Source organism: Sus scrofa, chromosome 5 (genome assembly GCF_000003025.6).
Source record: "Sus scrofa isolate TJ Tabasco breed Duroc chromosome 5, Sscrofa11.1, whole genome shotgun sequence".
Classification (NCBI taxonomy): domain Eukaryota; kingdom Metazoa; phylum Chordata; class Mammalia; order Artiodactyla; family Suidae; genus Sus; species Sus scrofa.
Genome location: NC_010447.5, coordinates 10546492 through 10571171, shown reverse-complemented (window position 1 = coordinate 10571171; position 24680 = coordinate 10546492). Strand labels below are relative to the sequence as shown.

The window sequence follows — 24680 nt, the reverse complement described above, 5'->3', positions numbered from 1 at the left end:
GCAGAAGGTAGAGCAAAGAAGGACAGGAAAATGAGCCTTGATGTCATCATTTGTGCCCCCTTGATCAAGCTGCACCTGAAGTCATGAAATTTTCAGACTTGAATTAATAAATTTATTTTCTGTTTAAGCAGGTTGAATTGGATTTCTGTGGGCAATGGCATAGTCCTGACTGGCAAGGGCTGAAAGTTTTAAGACCCTCACAGGTAAATGCAGCTCAGGATCCTGTGAGTGGAGCAGAAAGACAAGAGATGGCAGGAGTCAGCTGGACCCAGCTTTTCAATTGGCTGGGTAGGTGTCCATAGAGGTTTAGAAAACAAATATTTTATATTGTCCCCCCAAGGAGGACTAAGACCAGAGGAGTAAAGGTTCTGAGACCCTTAATTCAGCTCAGGAGGAGAACGCTCAGATAAGTAGAATCATCAACAGTAGAGTCGACCGAGAGACCCGTCCCTGAAGGTGGACGAGTGGTGATCGGCGACCATCTGGCCCGAAGTTTCCAGAGGGGTAAACAGGCAGATAATGCCATGTGTGGCATCTGACCACAGCAACGCAGGGGCGGCTTATCAGGTCCTAGGGTTCCCCTCTGGTTCCAGATAGGAGCACAAGGGGAGGGGGATGCAGCGCCTACAGATTCACACCCCTTGGGCCCCGGGGGTGGGGGCCTCTAGCACGGAGAAGACCAAGCTCAGCAGCCATCTTGCTGGGAAACGCCACAAGGAGGGGACAGCCAGGGTGCCATCGGGGGTCCTGGAGGGTCAGAACCATCTGGCTGCAAGGGCTGGGCTCGTCCTGGAAGGGACACAGGCACAGGGTGAGAATTTGGGGACAAGCAGAATCCACACGCCCAGCTTTCTGAGCTCACAGGTCATGCCAGCTCCCAGCTTTGCTCCAGACTGGCAAGCCCTCTCTGCCACCCCACATCCGTCCCTCTTGTGCCCCAGGAGCCCCACAGCTCAGTCTGCCCTGCCTCCAGCCCTCTGTCCTGAGGGGTAGGGACTGAAGTATCTTTTTTTTTTTTTCTTTTTCTTTTCTTTTTTCTTTTTTAGGGCCACGCCTGTGACACATGGAGGTTCCCAGGCTATGGGTCAAATCAGAGCTGCAGGTGCCGGCCTACACCACAGCCACAGCAACACCAGATGTGAGCCGCGTCTGCAACCTACAGTACTGCTCACAGCAACACCAGATCCTTAACCCACTGAGCTGGGCCAGATAACAAACCCGCATCCTCACGGATACTAGTCAGGTTCTTAACCCACTGAGCCACAGCGGGAACTCCGGGACCAAGGTATCTTTCATCCTTGTCCTTCCCACCCTCCTGCAGAGCAGGAGCTCAGGGACACGGCACCTTGGCTCAGGCTACCTGGTATTTTCTGATACTCTGACCCTTCCGTCTGGACACTGGACTCACAGAGCAGGAAGGGCTCAGGCAGATGGGCAAACAGAGGCCCCTTTAATGCTCTTCTGTCCTGGCCTAAATGCCACTCCCAGTGAAACCTAGGGCCACCAAGCAGTGGCTGGATGCCTCCCTCCCAGCCAGAGCCTACTATGTGTGGGGGGAGTTGGGGTGGGGAGGGGGAGGGTCCTGAAGCCATGGGGGGGGGGGCTCTTACCCCTAGAGGATGCTGCAGGGGCGTTTCTGCGGCCGCGTGGGCTGGGGGCACAGGACGGCCCGGATCGCTTCGTCAAAGACGGTTTTCAGGCCTCGCTGGGTAAGGGCCGAGCACTCCAGGTATTTCACCGAGTCTGGGTCAGGACAGCAAGAGGGTAGAGGCCTAGGTCAGGGCTGGCAAAACCCCCGCCCACGCCACACAGCTGCACCAGGCTGGGGCCACCTGGGCTGTGTCGCTCAAAGCAGGCCACTTCCTGCTCTGTGTCTGGGCCTCCTCGCGTCTGAAAGATGGAGCTTGAATTCAGACGGAGAGGTTAAGACTCACGAGGGCAGTTTGTGGCTTTCTTGGACACATAAGCCCTTCGTTGGCAGAAGGCAGGAGGAATGTGGATACCTTCCCTAGGCAAAGGGGGCTCAAGCGACAGCAACCAAATCCCTCGGTGCCTCCCTTTCTTCTAGAAAATGACCACACACCGGCCTCCACGCTTCCCCCAGGAAGGCCTAGGAGCCCCAGTCTGCTCACCAGGACTTTCCAAATGTCATCCTTAGCTTCATCCCATTTTATGGAGGAGGAAACTGAAGCTCAGAAAAGTTGCTTGTCCAGTCACATGCTAGACATTCCCCTCCCCACGCCTCCAGGTGCCACTGGGGGCCTTGTGACCACTCGGGGCTGGATCCCAGGGCACAGATGGTGAGGAAGGCAGGCTGAGCCCCACTAGCAGGGGCAGTGTTCCATGACCTTCTGGAAGGAGCCTGTGTGAGATCTGTGTCCACTACAACCCAAGCAGTTTCCCTGAAGGGAGCAGCTGAACCCCTCACCCCCCCCCCCACCCCTGGGAGAGGCCTGGGGACCAATTTCAGGAACAGGGGGAAGGAGAGGGGCTGAAAGGGACAACTTTGCCTCTTCCCTGGAGCCCGCTTTTCCGGAGGGAGGGACGCAGATGGACACTGACTGGCACCTGCTCCCCACCCGGCACCCAGCTGGGCGCTTCTGACCACCCTGCGGAGAAACATTGAGATTCCTGGCTTCCCAGGTAAGGACACAGGCCCAGAGAGGGGACCCTGGGTCCAGAGACACACAGCCGCGGGGGGAAGCCAGGACCTCAGGAGGGCAGCCCAGGGATGGGAAAGCCAACTGATGCCCAGGGCTGGAAGAAAGAAATGGTGGGGCAGGGATGAGGATCAGAGAGGATGTCGCTTGTCCAAAGTCACACACTGGGAAGTTCCCATTGTGGCTCAGGGGAAATGAACCTGACTAGTATCCATGAGGACTTGGGTTCGATCCCTGGCCTCGCTAAGGATCCAGTATTGCCATGAGTCATGGTGTAGGTCACAGACGAGTCTCAGATCCCGAGTTGCTGTGGTTGTGGTATAGGCCTTGAGCTACAGCTCCGATTCGAGCCCTAGCCTGGGAACCTCCATAGGCCATGGGTGCGGCCCTAAAAAGACAAAAAACCCAAAGTCACGTGCTGGATGGGGCACATGGGAGCATTGTCCCACCCAGGAGCACAAGCTGGCCTGGCACCTGGCAGAGATGGAGCATGCTGAGTTGGGTCTGGGAGTCTTGTCACCCTAACCCTCTGTGCCCAGAAGGGGGTCACAGGGCATGTGGCCACTTGTTCCTTCCATCCCCACCGACTGCGTCCTCCTGGGCACCTGCCACACACATGCTCCTTGGCTCAGTGGTGCCCAGAAGGGTGCTGACTGGGGGCCTGGCCACTCCAGGACCTTGGCCGCTTCCCCTTTCAATGCCCTAGTCTCCCACAGACCAGATGACCCTGAACATGACTGAAGGAACCAGGTAGCCCAGGTTCGAGTCTAGGCTCTGCCACATCCCAGCTGGGTGGCCTTGAGCCAATGGCTTCTTCTCCCTGAGCCTCGGTTTCCTCCTCTGTAAAATGGGATGATGAGAGGCCGTCCTTCATGGTTGCTATGACAACAGAAGGGGACAATGCACCGGCCCAGCACCGAGGAAGTGTTCAATCCATGTCAGCAAGGATCAGAGCTGCCCCACAATTCGTCATCCTGGGCTGGTGGACAGAGGCAGCTGTGACCTCCTCCTCAGTCTGCAGCTTCCCCAGGTCTACCCCTTGGTCTGGGCTGATCCGAAGCAAGTTCAAAGTCATTGCTCATGGTGCCTGCCACACCCCCACCTGGGATTGGCCCCAGGAAGGACTGGCTAGAAGCCAGGGAAGGACCCCCAGGTCATTGCCTCATGGAGGAGAAAGGACCTTTGGGGAGCATGTAGGCTGGCTTGATGGGCAAACTGAGTTCCAGAGAGGGGGAGCCACTGGCCCAAGGTCACACAGTCAGTGCCAAGCCGCCCCAATCCAGGCTTCCGGGCCCCATCTTATCCCAAAGCCCTTGTTTAAAAAGGACGGGGTCAGAGGCAGGCTGCAGAGGCAGTTTTGGGTGGAAGGAGCTTGGGAGTGGGGCAAGCTGGTCAGAAAGAAGGCAGGGTGGAGTTCCTGTTGGGTCTCAGCAGAAACGAATCTGACTATATCCATGAGGATACGGGTTTGATCCCTGGCCTCACTCAGTGGGTCAGGGATCCGGTGTTGCTGTGAGTCAGGTTACAGATGTGGCTCAGATCTCATGTTGCTGTGCCTGTGGTGCAGGCCAGCAGCTGCAGCTCCGATTTGACCCCTAAACTGGGTATTTCCATATACTGTGGGTGTGGCCCCCCAAAAAAGCAAAAAAAAAGGAAGAAGGCAGAGGTGCAATCCCCAATATCTGTGAGCAAAGACCAGAGAGCCTGGGAGCCAGAGCCCCCTGGATGGGCAGAGGGCCCAGGGTTTAAGCAGCAGCAGAGGCCCCTGGGAGAGAGGGGCTGTGTCACAAGGACGGTCCTGTAGTCATGCGAAGAGAGAGAGGTGGCGGCTGCGGTTTCTCTTCCTGTGAAGAGATGTGAGTCCCCAGGGCCCTCCCAGTTCCTGCGGAAGGAAGGGCGGTAGGGCCAAGGCAGGGGTGGGGGGCAGGGCTGAGCCCTGGGCAGCTGGATCGCTGCTCACACTGGCCAAACCCAGCTGGGGGGTCCCAGGCTCCTGGCCAGGTGCCCCATCCCCAGGCTGCAGGCAGGTCAGGCCCGACCAGGGACAGCAGGCCTGGACACCTCGTAAGAGGCCAGATTCATCAGTCACCACCCCCCTGGTACAGGAAGTCCTGAACCACCAAGAGGAGGCCCCCAAGCTAGCGTGTTCAAATCCTGGTTCTGCCACCTACGAGTTGTGTGATCCTGAGAAGTCACTTTACTTCTCTGGCCCAGTGATAGGGAGGCAAAGAGGAGATGGGCTGAGAAGCCAGGGGGTTGGGGAATGGGGAGCGAGAAGGAGGCAGATGGCGCGGCGTCACCCATCAAACCAAAATAGAAGTGCCTCCTCCAGGAAGCCTTCCCAGAAGACCCAAGCTTAAGTGGGCTGCTCTTTCTCTGAGCAAACACAGTCCACTCCACTCTATCCTTGCTTCTGTCAAAACACACATTTCAAAATCTACTTATGGATGATAATAACTAACACAGAGCACTTTCTATGTCCGCTGCTGCTCTAGGAGCTTCGTGGGTATGAATTCTTAATTCTCCCAACCGCCCGGAACTCCTACGATTGCTGTGTTTCACTGACAAGGAAACATCAGCACAGAGAAGCTAAGTGACTTATCCAGGGTCACACAGCTAGTCCAGGGCACAGCCAGGGTTGGAACAGCACAGCCTGGCCCTGGAGCCTGGGTGGGCAACCACCATGAGGCTGAGTCGGGGCTCCCCTGCCCCCAGCTCCCTTCTCCAAGCCCCGTACCGATCTCCTTGGCCAGCGCCAGGCCCTGTGGGTAGGTAATAGGCGCGAGCTTCTTCTCCTTCAGCTTCTCGATGGTGTCCTTGTCATCCCGCAGGTCCAGCTTGGTGCCCACCAGGATGATGGGCGTGCTGGGGCAATGATGCCGCACCTCGGGGAACCACTGGGCCGGGGAAGGGGGTGGAAGGTTGAGCCGGGAGAAGGGGGAGCATGGGAGGGGAAGGCGGGGCAGCAAGTTGTGAGAAGATAACAGGGGGGCAGGCGGGTGTTGGGGAGGAGAGAGGACAAGTTTAGAGCCTAAAGCTAACCATCCCAGCCCCCTCCGGACCCCTTCTGAGTCCCACCCTCTGGGTCCCCCCACCCTCAGCCCTGGTTGGCCATGGGGCCCTCTCTGCCCACATCTTCACTGTCCCAGGGGCAGGCCAGAGCCACCTGTTCCTCCCTCCCTCCTGTGCTCCCTCCCTCAGGGTCACCTGCCCTCCCCCCAAGCCCCCCCTCATTCCCTCAGGGTCACTGGTCCCAGCCCCCCAAGCCCTCTGGCTCCCTTAGGGTCATGTGCCCCATGCCCATTGCCCCCACCCCCGCCCCGACTCACCTTGGCTCGTACATTCTCATAGGAGGCTGGGCTGACAAGAGAGAAGCAGATGAGGAAGACGTCCTGGGGGATCAGGCAAGGGTCACTCGTGAGGGGAGGCCTAAGGTCATCTCTCCAGGACCCTCCCGCACCTGGGCAGCCTCTGAGGGGTGGAGCTGCCCAGAGGACCCTGGGCGAATAGGATCCGGCAGAGCAGGGATTTCCTCCCCGCGTCTACCACCCGACTGCGCCTTGTTTATCCAAAACTTCCTAAAGGGCGGGGCTCCTTCTACGTGGTTCATCCCCACACAACGCTGGAGCAGCGCTGCTACTGTCCCATTCTACGGATTGGGAAAGTGAGGCTTCTGAGGATTAAAAGGTCTGCCATCTGCCATTCCGTGATCCTCACCAGGCATTCAGTACCCCGCCATCTGGCCACCAGCCCTAGCCCTTTCTTTGCCACCCCGGAAGGAGAGCCGAGCAGCCAGAGTCCACTGCAGGTGTGCTCCCATCTCTCCTCCCTTCCCCTAGCACCCCTGGGGCTCACTATCCTGAGCTCCTATTGGATCCCTGTCTGTCTGCCCCGCCCACTGAGAACCGGGGTCTGCCTGAACCCATCAGGCAGAGGAGCTGGGAAGACTGAGGACAGGGCACTGATGGAGGGCTGGGCGGAGATGCCGGGACTTTTCTAGCTGGGCCTTGAGGGAAGGGTCAGAGTTCACCAAACCCAGGCTGCCAAGGGGCGTCCCAGGCAGAGGGAAGACGAGGCAAAGTCCAGGACCACAAGGAGGGGGTGGGGCGGCATACCGTCTGCGGGTAGGAGAGCGGCCGAAGGCGGTCGTAGTCCTCCTGCCCCGCCGTGTCCCACAGCCCCAGGTTCACGGGCTTGCTGTCCACCATCACATTGGCTGAATAGTTGTCAAACCTGGGGGAGCAGGCAAGACGGAAGGGTCAGTTTCCAGCCGCAGAGTCTGCGGACTTGCAGTGCATGGCTCCATGGCAGAGCCAACGCCCAGAGAGGAGCTGCAACAGGACCAAGGTCACACAGCACTATGCCGTTGGGGTTTCTTTTTTTTATTTTATTTTTTTCTTTTTATGGCCACACCTGGGACCTATGGAAGCTCCCAGACTAGGGGTCGAATTAGAGCTGTAACTGCTGGCCTACGCCACAGGCACAGGGACACCAGATCCGAGCCACATCTGTGACCTACACTGCAATTCACAGCAATGCCAGATCTTTAACCCACTGAGGAAGGCCAGGGATCAAACCCACATCCTCGTGGATACTAGTTGGGTTCCTAATCCTCTGAGCCACAATGGGAACTTCCTCTCTTTTGTATTTTTCATACAGATCCCTTACATTAAAAAAATTAAATGCAGGTCAGCATAAAGTGGAAAACATGGCCGCAACCATATTTTTGCCTTTGGAGTGGTGATTTTTCAAGGCTTCATCACATTCCCTGCAAGGTGCGATCAGAGTAAACTTTGCCCACCTCCTAGGCCACCGCTGCCCTTGGCCACCCAACATCTATTAAATGAGAATTCATTCCCATTCTAGGTTGCTTCCCCCAAAGCAAATCCTGAGATGAGGAGGTGGTACCAGTGGTTTATTTGGGAATCGACCCCAGGCAGCCGAGGGAGGGGAATGAGGAAGAGGTGTGGAAGAAACAAGAGCCCATGTAGGATGCACTATTGAGTTGCGACTGCGGGGGAACTGGGGCTCCATCTGCTGGGACCCCTGAGCTCAGGGCGACCCCCAGAGGAGACCGGGAGCCGGGGCCTTTTTTTCCCACCGTCTCCATCTCCTATTGGCAGAGGGGCGTCCTGGGGCACCAATTCCCTGGCCTTCTAGCCTCACCCCCCACCCCAGGGCACACCAAAAGCTGTCGGTCCCCGGAGAGTTCAGGCAATGCCATTGGCACCCATGGGAAAGACATCTGCTGAGGCAACAGGACAGATGCTAAGATGGGACAGATGTTGAAAAGCTCCCTGCCAGCACCAGAGAGGTCTCCAAGGCAACCAAACACGCTTCTGGGTTAAAAAAAAAAAAAAATCATTCCAATAGTTTTTCTCACTATACACATCCCTGAGAGGTAAGTGCTGGTTCCTCATCCTGGGGTCAGAGAGGTAGAGTGACTGGCCCAAGGCCACACAGCCAGTACGCAACCCAACTAAGTGAGAAGCCAGTTCCAGCTGATGTGGAAACATCCAGTGCTCACGACCTTGTGCCGTAGCTGTGCCCTCACCCACTGTCCCCTGACGGCTGGGGCCACCACTTTCTCTCTCCCCGCCGAAGCCACCCACACAGACTCTGCTCCTCATCCCCTGATCTGGCCCCCTGAGACCTCAGGCTCTTCCAGCTACTCCCATGTCCTCCCCTCACCCACCAGCCAAGCCGATTCCCTTTCCAGGTAAAGCCCTCGCTTCCTGCCTCCCAGCACTTGTTCACGCTGTGCCCCCTCTGGAATGCCCGCCCCCCCCCCCCGTTCCAGGGATTTCCTTCAGATCCACTTGGTCCTCCATACTCTCCAGCCTTCACCCCTGTCTCCCTTGTGCCTCTCTTGGATATACTCTTCCAACCCCTTGTCACCCTTGTCTCCTATTCATGCTTCAAAACCCTGCCCAGGAAGCCCCTCCTCTATGGGGAAACCTCCCGGCCACCTCCTTCCCTTCCCCCACCTGGAAAGAGTTTGTCATCCCCTCCCTCGGGCAACTGTGTTGCCTTGATTAGGAGCGGGCATTTAGTGCCTCTCCATCCCTGTCCCACCACAAGCTCTGGGCCCCATGGGGGCGGGGCCCATGTGCTTCTTCTCCGAAGTCGCAGGGCTGGCACCTAGTGAGTGCAGGTGGAATGGAGTTCAACCAAACTGAACTACAGCCCTTGACATGCCACCTCTTCCATGAAGCCCTCCAAGACCCCTGCCCATGGACAGGCTGCAGAAGCCTTCATGCAACTCCAAAGATGTCTATCCTGAGATGGGCACCCACCCCCCACCACCACCAAAAAAATGGGCAGCCTGACATGTTTAGCACATGGTGCTGTTTCAGCCCTCAGTTCCGCAGATGGCCCTGCTCCCTCCTGCCTGGAAAGTTCCTGCAAATGCCCCTCCCCTGGCTTCCCACTCTTCTTCTTTCCTGGTGCCGGGCTGACTCTTACTCATCCTCTCTCCAGCCCCATGTCAAGGTCACCTCCTCCAAGAAGCCATTCCTTAGCCCCTGCCAGGTCAGGGGGGCCCCCCCGCACCCCATTCCAAAGCAATCTTTGGTGAACTCAGCATCCAAACAGCAGACACCACGCCTGGCTTGTTCCTCACAACAACCTGAAGCTAGCACCTACTATGTGCCATCACATTAGGCACATAGTAGGCGCTTTGCATACCTACTCTGGGGACCACCCCTACTGCTGTGGGATTTCAGGCAGAAGGCGCTGTCCAGGGAGGCACTGCTGGGCATGATGGGAAAAGAAATGCCCAGGTTTCCTTTGGCTTCTGGCAGAAACACCCCTTGGGGATGAGCCTAGGAGTATACGGATGCTCTCTCCTCTAATGTCCAGTCTGAAATTCTGGCACCAGAAAGCACCCCCAGGATTTTTTGAGCCAGAGTTCCCATCATGGCTCAGCGGTTAATGAACCCAACTAGGATCCATGAGGATGCGAGTTCGATCTCTGGCCTTGCTCATTGAGTTAAGGATCCAGTATTGCTGTGAGCTGTGCTGTAGGCCAGTCACAGACGTGGCTGGGATCTGGTGTTGCTGTGGCTGTGGTGGAGGCCGGCAGCTACAGCTCCGATTCAACCCCTAGCCTGGGAACTTCCATGTGCTGCAGGTGTGGCCCTAAAAAGACCACAAAAAATAAAAATAAAAAAAAGATTCCTTGAGCCAAAGGTGTCTGTCTTCTCTAAGCTGCCCCAGGGTCTCAGGGGCCATGGCGAGGGGGGAAGAGCCCATTCCTGGGACTTAGAGAAGTGCCGAGCATCTGCTCTGGGCTGAGCAGAGGGCTAGGGACCTTCATACATTAGGTCCTGACATTCCATTGACCTGAGACAAAAGAATTCAGTTATTGCCATTAGACAGTTGAGGAAACAGGTCCGGAGAGGTCAAATAACTTGTGCAAGGCCAGGCGGCTCATAAGTGCAAGAGCTGGGATTTGCACATGCACGTTTGTGCTTGAGTGTGGACAGGTGCACTGAAGAGGATTGATTCTCCTGGGGATATAGACACCTAGGGTCGGACAGGGTCCCAGGTGGAGTAAGAGCCTCGGGGGTGGGGAGGGCTGTCTAAGCAGCAGGAGGCTTAAGCCAGCCAGACACAGTGAAGGAGTAACGGGTTTGGTGGCAGGAGCTTGGGGTGAGGGGGAGCCGAGAGACAGGGTGGAAAGCTGGGCAGGGCCCCTGGACCGCCCAGCTGGGGAGGCTGGATGACAGCTCGTCTATGGGAATTCCAGGCTTGATGTGCCAGTTAACAAAGGAAGATGAAAAGCAAGTACTGGCCCATCTGACCTTGATGAACCACGCATGTTCTTCCCAGAGAGGAGCCCAGCAGAGCTGGGCCCCTGGCTGGTGGCTGAGTTCTAGCACCTTCTTGGGGCAGGCTGTACCGTGCCCTCCCTGCCTGCCAGGGTGGTCCGGTCACTACAGAGCGCCAGCAGTGTGCGCAGCTCCATTCTAGAAGCCCTGCCCTCAAGGGGCTCCCATCCCAGCTGGCAGGTCAGATCAGGACAGACTAGGAAGGACAGACAGCGGACAATGCCCAGCCAGCCCAGCCAGCCAAGCCATCCCAAGCCGGGTGGTGGGATGAGGGGGCCGGGGGCGGGGGGGCTTTAGACCAGGGGTCAGGGAGCAGACAACTGAGCAGTGAATTGAGTGCTGGGAAGTGGGAGTGCAGAGGGCTGGGGGAGTCTGGCGTGTCTGACCCCCGAGGAGGAGTGAAGCAGGTAAGACATGGGTTTTCGGGGAAGAAATTAAGCCGCGGCATGGCTCCTTCTAAATTTTGCTTCTGTTTGAGAATGGTCTTTAGGAGGAGAGAGGGGAAGGGGAGACCCCCCACACACACACTCATGTCACAGGCACCTGAGAACAGGAGCATCCTGTCTTGTCTTTGTATCCCCAACATCCAGCACAGAGCAGGCTTCAGTCTCCCCTTTTGTGAGATGGAGCCTTGACCCTGAGCGTTCATTCCCCAGCCCCTGGCAGCAAGCTGAGTTCAGCTCTCCTGATTATCTGACCTAGTGCAAGGGACACGTGCCTCCAGCCCCCGAAAACCTACCACCCCAGCCCCAGGCCTCTCTCAACCTTTAACTCCGAGCCAGAGATCTCAGGCGACCTGTTTTCCTCAAGTCTATTCTTCCTGGCTGTCCCCCTGCTCCAATGTCAAGGGCTCAGGGTGGCTTCTTTTCCCCTGCCTGTCACAGGAGTGTGCAGGTTTTATAGCAGGAAGCACCTCTGGGGGCTTGGCCAGAGCCGAGTAACTCCCTACGGAAGACAGAGAGGGTGGGGGTGCAGAGCAGGCTACATTCTTGGCAGGGTCCAACCCAAAAGGAAAATGCAGGACCCCTTGTTCAAACATGAAGGATTTCAGAGTGGACAGAACAGAAACAGACTCACAGACATGTGGCCGCCAAGGGTGAGTGGGCAGGGAGTGGGATGTACGGGGAGGTTGGGGTGAGGAGATGCAAACTGGGGTCCTGCTGTCCAGCACAGGGAACTGTATCCTGTCTCTTGGGATAGAACACAATGGAAGATAATATGAGAAAAAGAATGTATACCTATGTATGCCTGGGTCACTTTGCTGTACAGCAGAAATTGGTACAACATGCTAAATCAACTTTTTTTTTTTTTTTTTTTTTTTTTGCTTTTTAGGGCCGCACTTGCGGCATATGGAGGTTCCCAGGCTAGGGGTCTAATCAGAGCTACAGCTGCCGGTCTGCACCACAGCCACAGCCACATCAGATCAGAGCCGTGTCTGCGACCTACACCACAGCTCATGGCAACACCGGATCCTTAACCCACTGAGTGAGGCCAGGGATCAAACCCGCAACCTCATGGTTCCTAGTCAAATTAGTTTCCGCTGCACCAGGACAGGAACACCTCAATTATATTTTTTAAAAAAAGAAATGTATTTAGACATTCTGAAAAAATAAAATGAAATAATTTTTTTAAAATAAAAAAAAGAATTTCAGGGGTTAAGGATGCAGTATGGCTGTGGCTGTGGTGTAGGCGGGCGGCTACAGTTCTGATTCACCACCTAGCCTGGGAACCTCTATATGCCATGGGTGTGGCCCTAAAAAGCTAAAACAAAAACAAAAACAAAAGAATTTCAGGATAGAGCATTAAACCACGTTCAAGACCCTTCCGAGTGGGGGACGCTCTGCTCCCGCTATGGTCCACCTGGGAGCCAGCCCTGCTCTCTGACCCAAGTCCTCAGAGTCCTGGGAATAAAACTTGTCTGGTCCATTCTGTCTGTCCGGCAAGCTTGTCCAGGACAATGGAATCCACTCAAGGCCACCAGGGGCCAGTCCCTCCAGCAGGCTGAGAGCGACTGGCCCTGCCTTGGCCTCTGCTGCGCTCGTCATCGTGCAGCTGAGAACTTGCCTCCCATCTCTCTGCACAAGGAAGGCGCCCGGGCAATGAGCGTGGCATCACCCAGCCCAGCCCTCCTCTTAAAGAAGAAGAAACTGAGGCTCAGAGAGGGGAAGCAATTGGTCTAAGGTCTTTGAGCAAGTGGGCCCTCCAACCGAGCCACCACAGGCAAGGACAGTGCCAGCCCTGTCCTGGTGACAGTGGCCTTCTGCAGGAGCCGTCTTGATTGTGCACCTGCCTCCCCACTCGGGTCTAGAGCCAGCCCTCCCAAGGGCACTAGGAGGTGCTGATGAGAATCAGATGGTTGACGGTGAACGTGCAGATGAGGGCGGAGGTAGAGAGGGGCCCCGGCACCTTAGGGGCAGCTGGGAATTAAAATGGGGCAGAAATCGCTTTTCCAGGCTTCCTACCCAGGTTTCTCAGCCCTCTCCTGGCTGCCTGCCATCCCCCTGCCCAGGCTGGGGGTGCCTGAGGCAACCGGAGCCTGGGCCAGTGTCCCACGGAAACCCAGTAGAGGGAGTCTGACCACCTGGTGACCCTGGGGGACGGGCCCCTTAGCTGCTGTGAACCTCAGCTTCCCCGGAGGGCACCCTGCAAAGAATAATACCCACCTCCCCTGAGGATCAAAAGAGGCCACACACGTGACATTTCACCCAGGGACCAGCACATAGTAGGCCCTCAATAAATGGTAGCTGTGATCCATCCTCCTAAGGTCTCTCCTTAAAGTTCAGCTCAGGTTGACTCAAAATACACATTGTATATAAGACTGTATGTGGATGCAAACTGTTATGTTTGGATGGCTGTGGCCTAGGCCGGGGGTTACAGCTCCCATTAGACCCGTAGCCTGGGAACCCCCATGTGCTGGGGTGCGGCCCTAAAAAGACAAAAGACACACACACAAAGAGCAGGTAGATTACACTGTGCATGAGACAATGGGAGACCCAAAAAGAACTGGAGGTGCCCCCCTGCCCTTCACAGGCTCATGGTCATGGGAAAGATCAGATGAAGTTACTCTGGGGAGTGAGAGACCCTTTCAGGCTACATCAGAGGGGCTTCCTGGAGGAGGGGGCACTGGAGCCGGCCTGGAGGTCTTAGCCATGTGGCCGTGGGAAGGAAACACACTCCAGGCAGAGGGAAGGGCTGGAGCAAGGGCCCCGAGGTGGAAACGCCCAGGGAGTGTTTGGTGACCGGGCGGTGGGAGGCAGACAGGACATGAAGCCAAGTCCTGGGCTGTGAAGCCAGAGGGAGGGTTGAAGAAGGCCACGCAGAGCCCTGATGCCACGCGGCAGAGCTGGATGAGGGATGGGGCCCTGGGCATGGGGGGGGGGGGCGGTCTCTGCTTCCTGTCCACCCTTCCCTCTCCCCACAGACTCAAGTGACCCCTGCCTCCCCATCCAACACGAGGGCATGCCTCCGATTGGCCTTCAGGTGGCGCTGCACTCTCCCCACCACACACAGGCGACCCAGGTCGGTCCCTAGTAGGGGGCCCTCCTCCTCCCCCACCCCGCCCCTTCCCCTCCACTCCTCCCTCCCAGCCCCTCTTCCGACTCGCTTTCGCTCAAACCAGCCCTCTGCAGCTCCTCTTTCCTCCAGGCCCTCCTGAAGGCCACCTGCCCCCTAGCCCCCTTCTACCCCTCCCCACCGCTCCCTCCTGGGAGTCCTCGGTGCAACTCCTCCTGGCGCTGGTTGCCACCTCCCCACTGGATGGATCATAGGGCAGCTCTGCCAGGCAGAGATGGGCTGCGACGTGACCCCCCAGCGCGCGCGCGCACACACACACACACACACACACACACACACACACAAGAAATGCCTGAAAGGGGGGGTGGGCTTGGCGATGCGTGTCTCCCCATCCTCCGAGCGCCCCGCCCACGCATAGAACTCACACAGTGGGGATGTACTCTCCCGGGAAGGCGTTGGTGGTGTAGCTGATGAGAAGGCAGGTCTTGCCCACGGCTCTGAAAGACAGGAAGTTCCAGAAGACAGCGGTCATGTGCCCTGCCTGGGACCTGGGGAGGTTTCTCAGCTCCTGCCTGGTCCCCTGGCCCAGCCCTCCATGTCCCCATCTGAGAATCCCCGCATCAGTCGTCTCCCACCATGAGGCCTAAGAGTCAGCTGGGGTGTTTGTTCAAGGGCAGACTTTGGAGTCCTACCCCAGAGGTTCTGGATCTTGGGTGCGGGGTGGTCTGGGAATCTGTGTTTTACCAGCTTTCCCTAGGTGACATTGACGTAGGACCGAGGGTGAAGGACCAGAGGTGCCCAGGAGGCCGGCTGAAATGGACAAGGCCTCAGCACCCCCACCTCCACCCCCCACCCCCCACCTCCCACGAGTTCTGCCATCTCTCCTCTGGGGTTCAGATCCCCGGCTCCATCACCCACCCACCAGTGGCACAATCTTAGGCAAGTCACTTAACTTCCCTGTGCCTGTTTCCCCCTCCAGAAAATAGGGAGAAGCCAACATCCCCATGGGATGGACTCAGAGAGAAATTAGACGAAGCCAGTGAAAGAACTGAGCACAGTCCTGGCCCAGCAAATGCCGGCCAAAGTGCACCCTCCCCTGCGCCCCCCCACCACCAGAGGGCCAGACAGTCAAGAGCCTGGAGTTTAGGAATCAAAAACCAGGGATCCAATCCCTTGAGGCTTTGAGCAAAGTACCTAACTTCTTTGAGCTTCAGTTTTCCCATCTGTAAAATGGGCCTAATATTAGGATTGGCAGCAGGATAAAAGAGAGGGGTGAGACTAAGCCCAGGCCTTTCATAGTTGGTAGAGGTGGCCATTATTGGAACTGTCATTGTCCTCCACCTGCTGGGCTGGGAGGGGGCGGACACGGGGGGGGGGGGACGACACAGGTAACGCTGGTTCTTCCCTTGCTCTGCTTGGTTTCATCACTTCCTGCTCCGAGGGGGCTGACCGCCCTCTTCTCCCCACCCCCTCCCCCCGTCCTGCCGCCAAGGTAACTTTGAGCGACTGGAACGATGCCCTTGGCTTCCGCCCTCCCCTCCTCATATCAGATGCAAAGCAGAAGTGAGCAGAGCTGCACCGGCAGGCAGATAACGGCAGCGGGTGCATCACCATCAGCGGAGGGCTGCCGGATACACCCGCCCACCCCAGGCCAGGCCGATCGAGCCTCTCAAAGCCTCAGGCTGCCCCTCTGTAGGATGGGAGGCTTGGAGGGGAGGCCCATCCAGCTAGAACATGCCAGAATGTGTGTGGATGGAGCTACAGAAAACCCACCCCAGGAGGTGCCTCTGGGCAGAACGCTAAGACAACGGAGCGGGCAGGCAAGAGAGACTGGCATTTTGAACCTGTCATGTGCAGGGGAGGACACTGAGGATGTGACAATCTGAGGTCCCTGAGATCTGACAGCCGAGGAGCCCCCTCAGCGGAGCCTGGCCCGCATTGATCAGCTCACCCGCCACCCTTCTCTCCTCCTTCCCAGCGGGGCCTCTCTCACCCCTCCCCCCACCTCCTCCCCCACATCCACCCACACCCTCCCCAGCCAGGCAGGCCTGGGGGTGAGAGGCGCTCTTGACTGAGCGTATAGGCACAGGACCAACACTCAGAACATCCCAAGTGACCTGGCATCAAGGGCCTCTTTGCAGACAACAGAGCTGTTCAGAGAGGCATTGTGACTCACCCAAGGCCACACAGCAGTGCAAGCCAGTGACTAGAGCCCAAGCCAGCCTGGGGACCACCCCCTGCCGGCATCCACAGTTAAGACTGAGGGTGCATGGGAGACCTGCCCCAGGTCTCGGGGTGCAGGTGAGGGGCCCCGGGCACACCCGAGTTCAGTCCTGTACCCTCAACCCAGGCAGCTTCCGGGGTGAGGTGGGCAGCGAGGGTGAAGCTCACTGTCCTGAGGTTCCCTCTGGGCCCTGGGAGAAAAAGGGAGTGGTTCCTCCAGCTGCCTCCCAGGGACCCTGGATCTGCAGGGCAGGGGAAGCCGCCTCCCAGGGGCGTGGGGAGGGGGAGGGCCTCAGGGCTCCCCCAGGAGGGAGCTGGGAGCAAGTCCCACCAGGTACCTACCCATCTCCCACCACCACACACTTGATGGCCTGCATGGCGTCTGAGGCCTGGGAGGCGGTGGTGGTGACAGCTGGGGGCGCGGAGCGCTTCTGCAGGCACCGGGGCTGTGGAGAGCCTGGAGGGGGGCCCTGAGCGAGGAGCAGCAGCAGCAGCGGGACAGGAGGCAGGAGGAAGCGGAAGGGGAACTTACCCAAGCTGCTGCCCCCGCGGCCGTTTGCAGAAGGCGGAGCATGCGGTCTGGCAGAACCACCGGAGGGTGGGGTGGCTGTCAGGTGCTGGGCAGAGCCCTACCCTGGGCATCCCTGCTCTGGAGCACCAACCGGAGACCTGGGGACCCTCTCAGCTGGAGGCTTCCTCCCAAGGGCAGGGCCAGAGCTGTTCTTTGAGAACTCGAGGCTTCCAAAGACGTAGCTCACCTCAATTCTAAGCAATAAGCATTTAATGAGCACCTACGGTGTGCCAGGCACTGTACTGGGTGCTGATGAGTCCAGGATGTGAGTGGTACTACAGCAGGTCCCGGTGGAAGATACAGTCCCATCACAGGTGTCCATAAAACGGGGCAGGAAGTGATGGGGCCACGGAAGACTGACAGGGAGGGGACCACAGAATCACACAGAGGGTGAGCTGGCGCTTGCGAAGTGGCGTTCAAGCCAGGACTTGAAAGCTGGTGTCAGAGAGAGGACCGGCCAGAGGGGACAGCCTGGCCAAGCAGCGGGGCCAGTGTGGGACCCCTTGAATGTGGAGGGAGATGGGGGGATGAGGCAGAAAGGGAGGTGGGGATCAGCTGATGGAGAAGGGGAAACAGAAGGCAGCGCCCAGGCCAGCCAGGCCCCGCGCTGGAGGCCCCCCAGGTCTCCGGAATTGTGGCCCATCTTAACAATGCTGAAACAGAGGCTCTGAGAAATCAGTTTGCTGACTAGGAAAGCCCTGCCTGAAATCAACCCCGAGGCTAGGGGCCTCCACATTCTTCCCTCACCCCAGCTGCAGTCTGGACACAGAGCCTGAATTCTGTAGCAGGTGGGGAGGGCGAGGGCGCCCCGTTGGCCTCAGGGAGACTCAGGGTCTGAGCAGCCCTGGACCCTTGCCCCGGGCTCCAAGTTCACCTGCTCTTTCTCTTCGCCGCCACTGCTCTCCACGCCCAGCGCCCTTCCAGCTCCAGGGACAAGGGGCAGGAGGGGATGGGCAGAGCCACCAGTCACCCACCCCAGACTCACGCAGGACAAACTGGGAAACCAGTAGAAGGGTGTGGAGTGCCAGGTGCTGGGCGCCCAGCACCCCTCCCACTCCCTGCCCTGGGGGCACCTGGAGCTGAACCTTCCAGAAGCTTACACACAAGCTACAGCGTTGCTGAAAATGGCTTTTGCAGAAAGGGAAATGCAGTCTCTCCACGGACCTGCGCCAGCACTTGGCCAGCCAATGATTAAAACCTGCCAACAAACATCTGTGCTCTGCACGGGTGGAGCTGAGGCAGTGGAAGGCACTTCGCGGCACCCAGCTGGGGTCAGGGAGGCCAAGTGTCCCCCGATGACCCACCCCGGGTGCCACACAGGCCACACCGAAGGACTTCGTTCTGGCTACTCCCCCAAATCCACATTCTTTTCCCAACCACCACGACCCTACAGGGCAACCTCCGTGTTAATCTAACAAAAACAATGCACTAAGTGTAATGTGGGATCTTGGATTAGATCCTGGAACGAGAAAAAAAATTAGTGGAAAAAGTTACAAAATCCAAAACAAATCTGAAATTAGATATCGGTATTGTACCAAGTGTTAGTTTCGACAAATGCACTGCGGTTATGCAAATGCTGTGAACATAAGGGGAAACTGGGTGAAGGATATTGTGAATTTTCTTACTGTTCCTGCAATTTTGCTAGAAATCTGAAATTATTCCAAAATAAAATGCTTATTAAAGAAAAAAAAAAGAGGCGTCCCCGCTGGGGTGCAGTGGGTTAAGACTCCAACCACAGCAGCTCAGGTCACTACAGAGGGGTGGGTTTGATCCCTGGCCTGGGAACTTCCATGTGCCTCAGGTGAAGCCATAGAGAAAAGAAATAAAATTTTTTAAAAAGATAAAAGGAAAAGAAAAAAGTACAAAGCAGCTCTTTGGGAAGATATAGCCAATGAGAATGGTCCCATGACTCGGAAAGAGACAAATGCACTGGGTTTTATCCCCCATCACATGGAGCCTTGTTGTGCAGTAAACAACCTACCCAACCATACCTGGCCATGTTGGCTGTACAATCGCACCTGCTCTCCTTCCTAAGGAAGCTGCTTCTCCAGGACCGCCCTGGCAAAACTCTCCCTGACTCAGGGCCAATTGACTCCCTTCTTCAATCTGCATGTATCAATTATGCACCACTTAATACCTGGCTCTGAGCTGGTACTGCAGTGGATGCAAAACCAAGAAGACAGCTAGACACCCCTGAAGAACTGGTGACCTGTAATGAGAGTGACTCGGGGGTGGTGGAACCTCCGGACAGCTTGGGATGGCCCTGATCTGCAGGTGGGCCTGGGGTTGTGAGGACAGGCCAGGGTTGGCAGGGGAATGAGATGGGGGTGGGGCAGCCTGGAGGACAGTAGGGGCTAGAAGGACAGTGGCAGTCTCTGCCTGCTTCCAGTGCGGCAGCCACTGCTCTTCAGCCCCAGTGCTGTTGGTGGCTCTATCATTCATTTTACAGATGAGAAAACCAGGGCACAGAGAGGTTCATGAACTTGCTCGGGTTGACACACTCGCAGCCACCACACTGGAAGTGAATGCAGGTCCAAATCCCCTCATTTCACAGATGGGAAACTGAGGCTCGAGGCCATGAGAGCAAGGCCAAGATGCAGCAGCCCTGGCCTCCTGTCTAGTCCTCTTCAGCTTTTCTTTTTTTCTTCCTTTTTATTTTATTTTTTTTCTTAATATCTATGAGATATAGTTTACATACAAGAAATAAATCCATTTAAAGTATACAATTCCATTTATTCTCATAGATACATACACCCACGAGACCACACATCATCAAAGGCAGAAAATCACGGGAGTTTCCGCTGTGGCACAAGGGGACTGGTGGCATCTTGGGAGCTCTGGGACGTGGGTTTGATCCCTGGCCTGGCACCGTGGGTTAAGGATCCAGCTTTGCCGCAGCTGCGGCTTAGGTCGGGACTGCGTCTCAAATTTGATCCCTGGCGTGGAAACTCCCCACTCAGCCAAAAAAAGAAAAAAGAACGAAAAGAGGCAGTAAATTCCCATTAGCGTGGAAAGTTTCCTCACACCCCTGCTCAGTCCATGCCTCCCCCCCGCCCCCACAGAAGGTCTGATCTTCTTTACAGATTAATTGCGTCTTCTCCAGTTTCACAGAAGTGGCATCACAGTATACAGCCCCAAGCCTTCTTTCCCTCGGTGTGTGTTTGAGATCCAGCCATGCGGCTGCATGGGCAGTGGTCCATCCGCTTTCATTAGGGAGCGGTGTTCCATCCAGGGATGTGTCACCCTCTGGTTATTCATTCAGTCCTGTTAACCACACTTCGCAAATTCACTGAATCACAGAAGCACGGGGCCTCTGGGCATGCGTAGAGAGGACGGGGCTTCTGGGCATGCGTAGAGGATCCTAAAGCTGGTCTTTTCCCAATCTTGCCTTGGCACCATGCGTGATCCAATGCTTGACTCACTGCCCACGAAGCAGCCACGCAGCCCCTACTCACATACCTCCAGTGACGGGGAGCTCATTCCCTTAGATGGCAGTCTTTCCCGTCTTTGGGGGGCTGGGCCATTTAGAAAACCAGTCCTCATGTTCAGCCCAATCTGTCTCCCTAGATTGTGCCCGCAGAGGTCCTAGTTTGTATCCTCCAGGGGCGGGTCAGATCAGTCAGCTCCCTCCTCCCCACCCCCCAGGCCTTCGGTTCCGGAAGCACAACTCCACCCAGCAGCGTGCGGGTAAATGTTTAACCCATGGCTCTGGTTCAGGTTTCTGTGCTGGTGTATAATCTCACGTGATATGAATATATCAAAGTGCACTTATCTAATCTGTTAATGGATATACGTAAGGCTTGTGGTGTTTGCTTTACCCACCGTTCTGCTGCGGTGATTTGTGGGCTCCTGGAGCTGGCCAGTGAGGTTTGCCCCTAGACGTGGCACAGCAGAACTGGAGGGTATGCACATCTTTCACCTTAATACGGAGCGAGATGTCATTTTTCAGGGGGCCACACCCTCACCCACACCGGGCTTGTAAAGCTTTATACTTTTCCCAACCTGATGAGTGTGAATTGGCCTCTCATTGCAGTGTTAACATATATTATTTATGGCATTTTTGCAAATATTTATGGGACACGTGTGTTTCCTGTTCTGTAAATAGTCTTATATCTCTGGTCCATTTTTCTCCTCTCTGGTACTTATTTGGAGAAGTTCTTTGTATATTCTGATATTCTGATTCCCAAATTTTTTTATTTTTTTCTTCTTATGGCCATATCTGCAGCCTATCGAAGTTCCCGGACTCGGAGCCGAATCAGAGCTGCAGCCACTGGCCTACACCACAGCCAACATGGGATCTGAGCCGCGTCTGCGACCTACACCACGCTTGCAGCAATGCTGGATCCTTAACCCACTAAGAGAGGCCAGGGATTGAACCCGTATCCTCAGACACTGTGTCTGGTTCTTAACCTGCTGAGCCACAATGGGAACCCAAATTTAAATTTACTATATGCATTATAAATCTTTCCCCCTAGTCTTTGAGATGTCTTTTAATCAGCTGGGGCTTTGAATACACACAATTTTCAGTTGAATGTAGTCTAATTTACATTTCTTCCCTAAAGACTTAGCTTCTGGAGTGACTCTTGCTTACGAAATCCTTTCCTACTCCCAATTTCATAAGAACAGTTTACTGGGGAGTTCCCTGATGGCCTAGTGGTTAAGGATCTGCATTGCTGTGGCATGGGTTCAATCCCTGGCCCAGGTACCTTGGCATGCCCCAGGCATGGCGACACCAAAAAAAAAAAAAAAAAAAAAAGTCCTACTGCTTTCTTCAAAAGCTTTTAAAGTTTTTGTTTTCCATATTCAGTCCTTGCACACTTGGGGTGGACTTTAGGGTGCGGTAAGATAGGATTTCTGCAATTTTAATTTCAGGATCCTGAATTGCTGTGTGACTGTGGCATAGGCTGGCAGCTATACCTCCGATTGGACCCCAGTCTGGGAATTTCCATATGCCGTGGGCGTGGCCCTAAAAAAAAAAAAAAGATTTAATTTTGTCTCCATGACCATTTATTGAGGAGGGTTGCCTGCCTTTTCCCCAGGGAGCTGCAGCCCCAGCTTCTCACGGCAACGTGTCTGTACGTGTGTGTCTGTTCTTTGCTTCTTTATCTATTGCTTTCTTTGTCCACCCTGGAGCCAGCACAACACAGCCTTAGTTATTGAAATTCTATGCCAGGTCTCTATACCCGGCAGGGCAAATTCTCCTCTCTTGAACTTTTCCAAAATTGTTGTAATTGTCACCGACCCTGTGCTCTTTCCTGTGGATTTTAGAATCGGTTCGTCAAGTTCCGAGAAAAACTGTATCAGGATTCTGATTAGAATTCGGTTCAACTTACAGAAGCATTTCGGGAGAATTGACATCTTCGTAACATCAGTCTCCCTACCCGTGAACATGCCGTATTTCTTCTTTATAGCTTTCAGTAAAGTTTTATGATTTCCCCCGAGAAAAGTCATGCACTATTTTTTTTCATAAGATTTACTGCTTGTTACCTCATTACTCTCGGTGCCATTGTAACTCACTTTTTAAAAACTGTATTTTCTGTTTGTGGCTTATATGTAGGAATATGTCAGACATTGCAGATTGGACTTAAATAGATGGCAGCCTGGATGGAAATTCTTATTATAATTTATCTAGACAGTTTGCTACTAAAAAGTCTAAGACCGTAGACAGTCTCCTCTGTGCAAAATGACAGTTTTATTTCTTCCTTTCCAACAACATAATTCCTTGAGTTGAATAGACTCAGCGAAGGCAGGCATCTTTGACTTGAAAAAGAATGCACCAGGCATTCCCACTGTGGCTCAGTGGGTTAAGAATCTGACTAGTATCCATGAGGATGTGGGTTCGATCCCTGGACTCCCTCAGTGGGTTAAGGCCGGCAGCTGCAGCTCCGATGCAACTCCTACCCTGGGACCGTCCGTATGTCACAGGTGTGGCCCTAAAAAGATCAAAAAAGGAAAAAAAAAATAATGCTCTAGTTTCAACCAGGGAACATGACGCAGGCTTTTGGCAGATATCACTTTTATCATATATTATTATCAGTTAAAGTTCCTGGCTATTCTTAGCAACAACTGTTTTGTTCCAATCACAAGTGTTTAATTTTATTGATTGCTTTTTTCCCCCTGTATCTATGGAGATGCTGCAACATGAATATATCCCCTAACGTGTTCGCTTAAGGGGACATTCCTGCAGAAATCTAACTTAGTCATTTGGGGAAATGCTGCTGACTATCCCTCAACTGCCATTCTCCACTTTTTTTTTTTTTCTTTTTTATGGCTGCATCTGCCACATCTGCAGCGTATGAAAGTTCCCGGGGTAGGGGTCGAATCAGAGCTACAGCTGTCAGCCTGCACCACAGCCACAGCAACACCAGATCCAAGCCCCGTCTGCAACCTACACAGCAGCTTGCAGCAAAGCTGGATCCTTAACCCACTGAGCGAGGCGAGGGAAGGAACCCACATCCTCACCGACATAAGGTTGGGTTCTTAACCTGCTGAGCCATAATGGAAACTCCCAGAGGTATCATATCTTCATAAAAATGTTAATCTTTTATTAAAATAGCAGCCAATGCTGCCAAAGTCTTTACTGTGTACGCTAAGATCTGGCATAGATCTGGCACTTAGTAAACTGTTATAGAAATAAGGATGTTTATTAAATTGTGAACTGAAGCTTGGCACGTGCCATCAGCCTCTTACATGGACTAAAACATGAGCCACTGCAGCTACAAACCCCCAGCAGCCCCTGAGTGGAGCTCAGGGTGGGGACCAGGAGCGAGGCACTCTGTGCTCTCGGAGAACTGGAAGAACCGGCCTTCATGTAGTCAAGATATTTTCAGGAGAAGATTTTATGAGCCCAATTCTTGCATCTCCTCCTATCTAGAAAGACACTAAAATCCTCCATGGTGGCGTCTGCTCCTTGTGACTGCTGGTGACCTTCGGGAGATCAGCAGCAAACGTTTGCAAAGTGTGTGTGTGCTGCAGGCACCGCCCCCTGACCTTTATCACACCCTGATAGTCCCCCTTTTCCTCCCCAGGTGGTATGTCAACCCAAGGATGGAGAATGTCACAGCCACCTGTAAAGGCGTCTCCTCCAAGGGTGAGAGCCGGTGAGTCCTGGGGGCTGTGAAAGCGCAGCACACCAGCCCTGAGAGCTGATGTGCATCTCAAAGGAAGGATTTCAGTGAGCCCAGGCCTCTTTTGTTCCTGCTCCCTAACCTTTGTTGCAAAAACTACACATCCTAGCTCCTCCCTCGCCGCCAAGGAGTGGTTTGAGATGCTGTCTTCCAGACTTAAATCCTAATTTCACCCCAAATAACTCTCAATTTGCAGCTTGTGGATTTTTTTAGTCAACAAAATTCGAAATTGAAAAAAAAAAAAAAAAAAAAAAAGAGGGAGTCTCCTTTGTGGTTCAGCAGAAATGACACTATCTCCAAACTGTGGCTCCTGGATCTCGGTCCTCCGTCTGCTGGAGATGCTTCCACCCCCATCCCCACCCCAGATGCCCCCCTGGCCCCTCCAACTCAACAGGCTTCCCCATCTCCCATTCCGGTAGACACAACCAGCCCAGTCCCCCGTAAACTTGGGCCCAGGCAGCATTTTTAAGTTTTTGTTATTTTCATATTTTCGTCGTACCTTTGGAGGAGCAAGACATTCACCTGGGTCAAAACTCACAAGGCAACAAGCACTGGGCATGGTCTGTGGTGATAAGCCCAGCCCAGCCCCCAGCCCCCTCCTAGGAGGCCACCTCGCTTGCCAGTTTCTTCTGTGTCCAGAGACATCCCAGCAGGGAACAAAAAGCTGCTTTCGTTTCTTTCTCTCACCAGGAAGGGAGCACGCGCTGCCGGGCATCCTCTGGGCGGCTGGTTTCCATTGCCTATTCACCTCAAA

At 55.0% G+C, this 24680-nt stretch overlaps 1 protein-coding gene across 4 annotated transcripts; it reads right to left on the bottom strand.

The window, feature by feature from the left end:
- Positions 90-17186, bottom strand: RAC2 (ras-related C3 botulinum toxin substrate 2 (rho family, small GTP binding protein Rac2)). 4 transcript variants are annotated; one of them, XM_013997536.2, is made up of 7 exons: positions 16761-17186; positions 14431-14502; positions 6776-6893; positions 5990-6052; positions 5398-5557; positions 1611-1743; positions 90-789 (listed from the first exon to the last, which is right to left on the bottom strand). In XM_013997536.2, exons 1-6 carry the CDS (start codon positions 16868-16870, stop codon positions 1613-1615), a joined length of 654 nt encoding a protein of 217 aa, XP_013852990.1. In that variant the 5' UTR covers positions 16871-17186; the 3' UTR covers positions 90-789; positions 1611-1612. The 4 variants fall into 4 exon arrangements, 3 of the variants coding, with proteins under 3 accessions (XP_013852990.1, XP_013852991.1, XP_020947184.1); XM_013997537.2 differs by having other exon boundaries at positions 16571-16921; XM_021091525.1 differs by lacking the exons at positions 90-789; positions 16761-17186 and adding exons at positions 4753-4756; positions 16571-16754.

Bases quoted from the DNA above. Each gene is read 5' to 3' on its own strand.
- RAC2 (XM_013997536.2), bottom strand. From the start codon at position 16,870: ATGCCCAGGGTAGGGCTCTGCCCAGCACCTGACAGCCACCCCACCCTC. The intron at 5,558-5,989 runs GTGAGTCGGGGC...TCCCCGGCCCAG, and splicing joins ATGAGAATGTACGAGCCAAG to TGGTTCCCCGAGGTGCGGCA. The intron at 1,744-5,397 runs GTACGGGGCTTG...GTCCTGACCCAG, and splicing joins GGCGCTGGCCAAGGAGATCG to ACTCGGTGAAATACCTGGAG.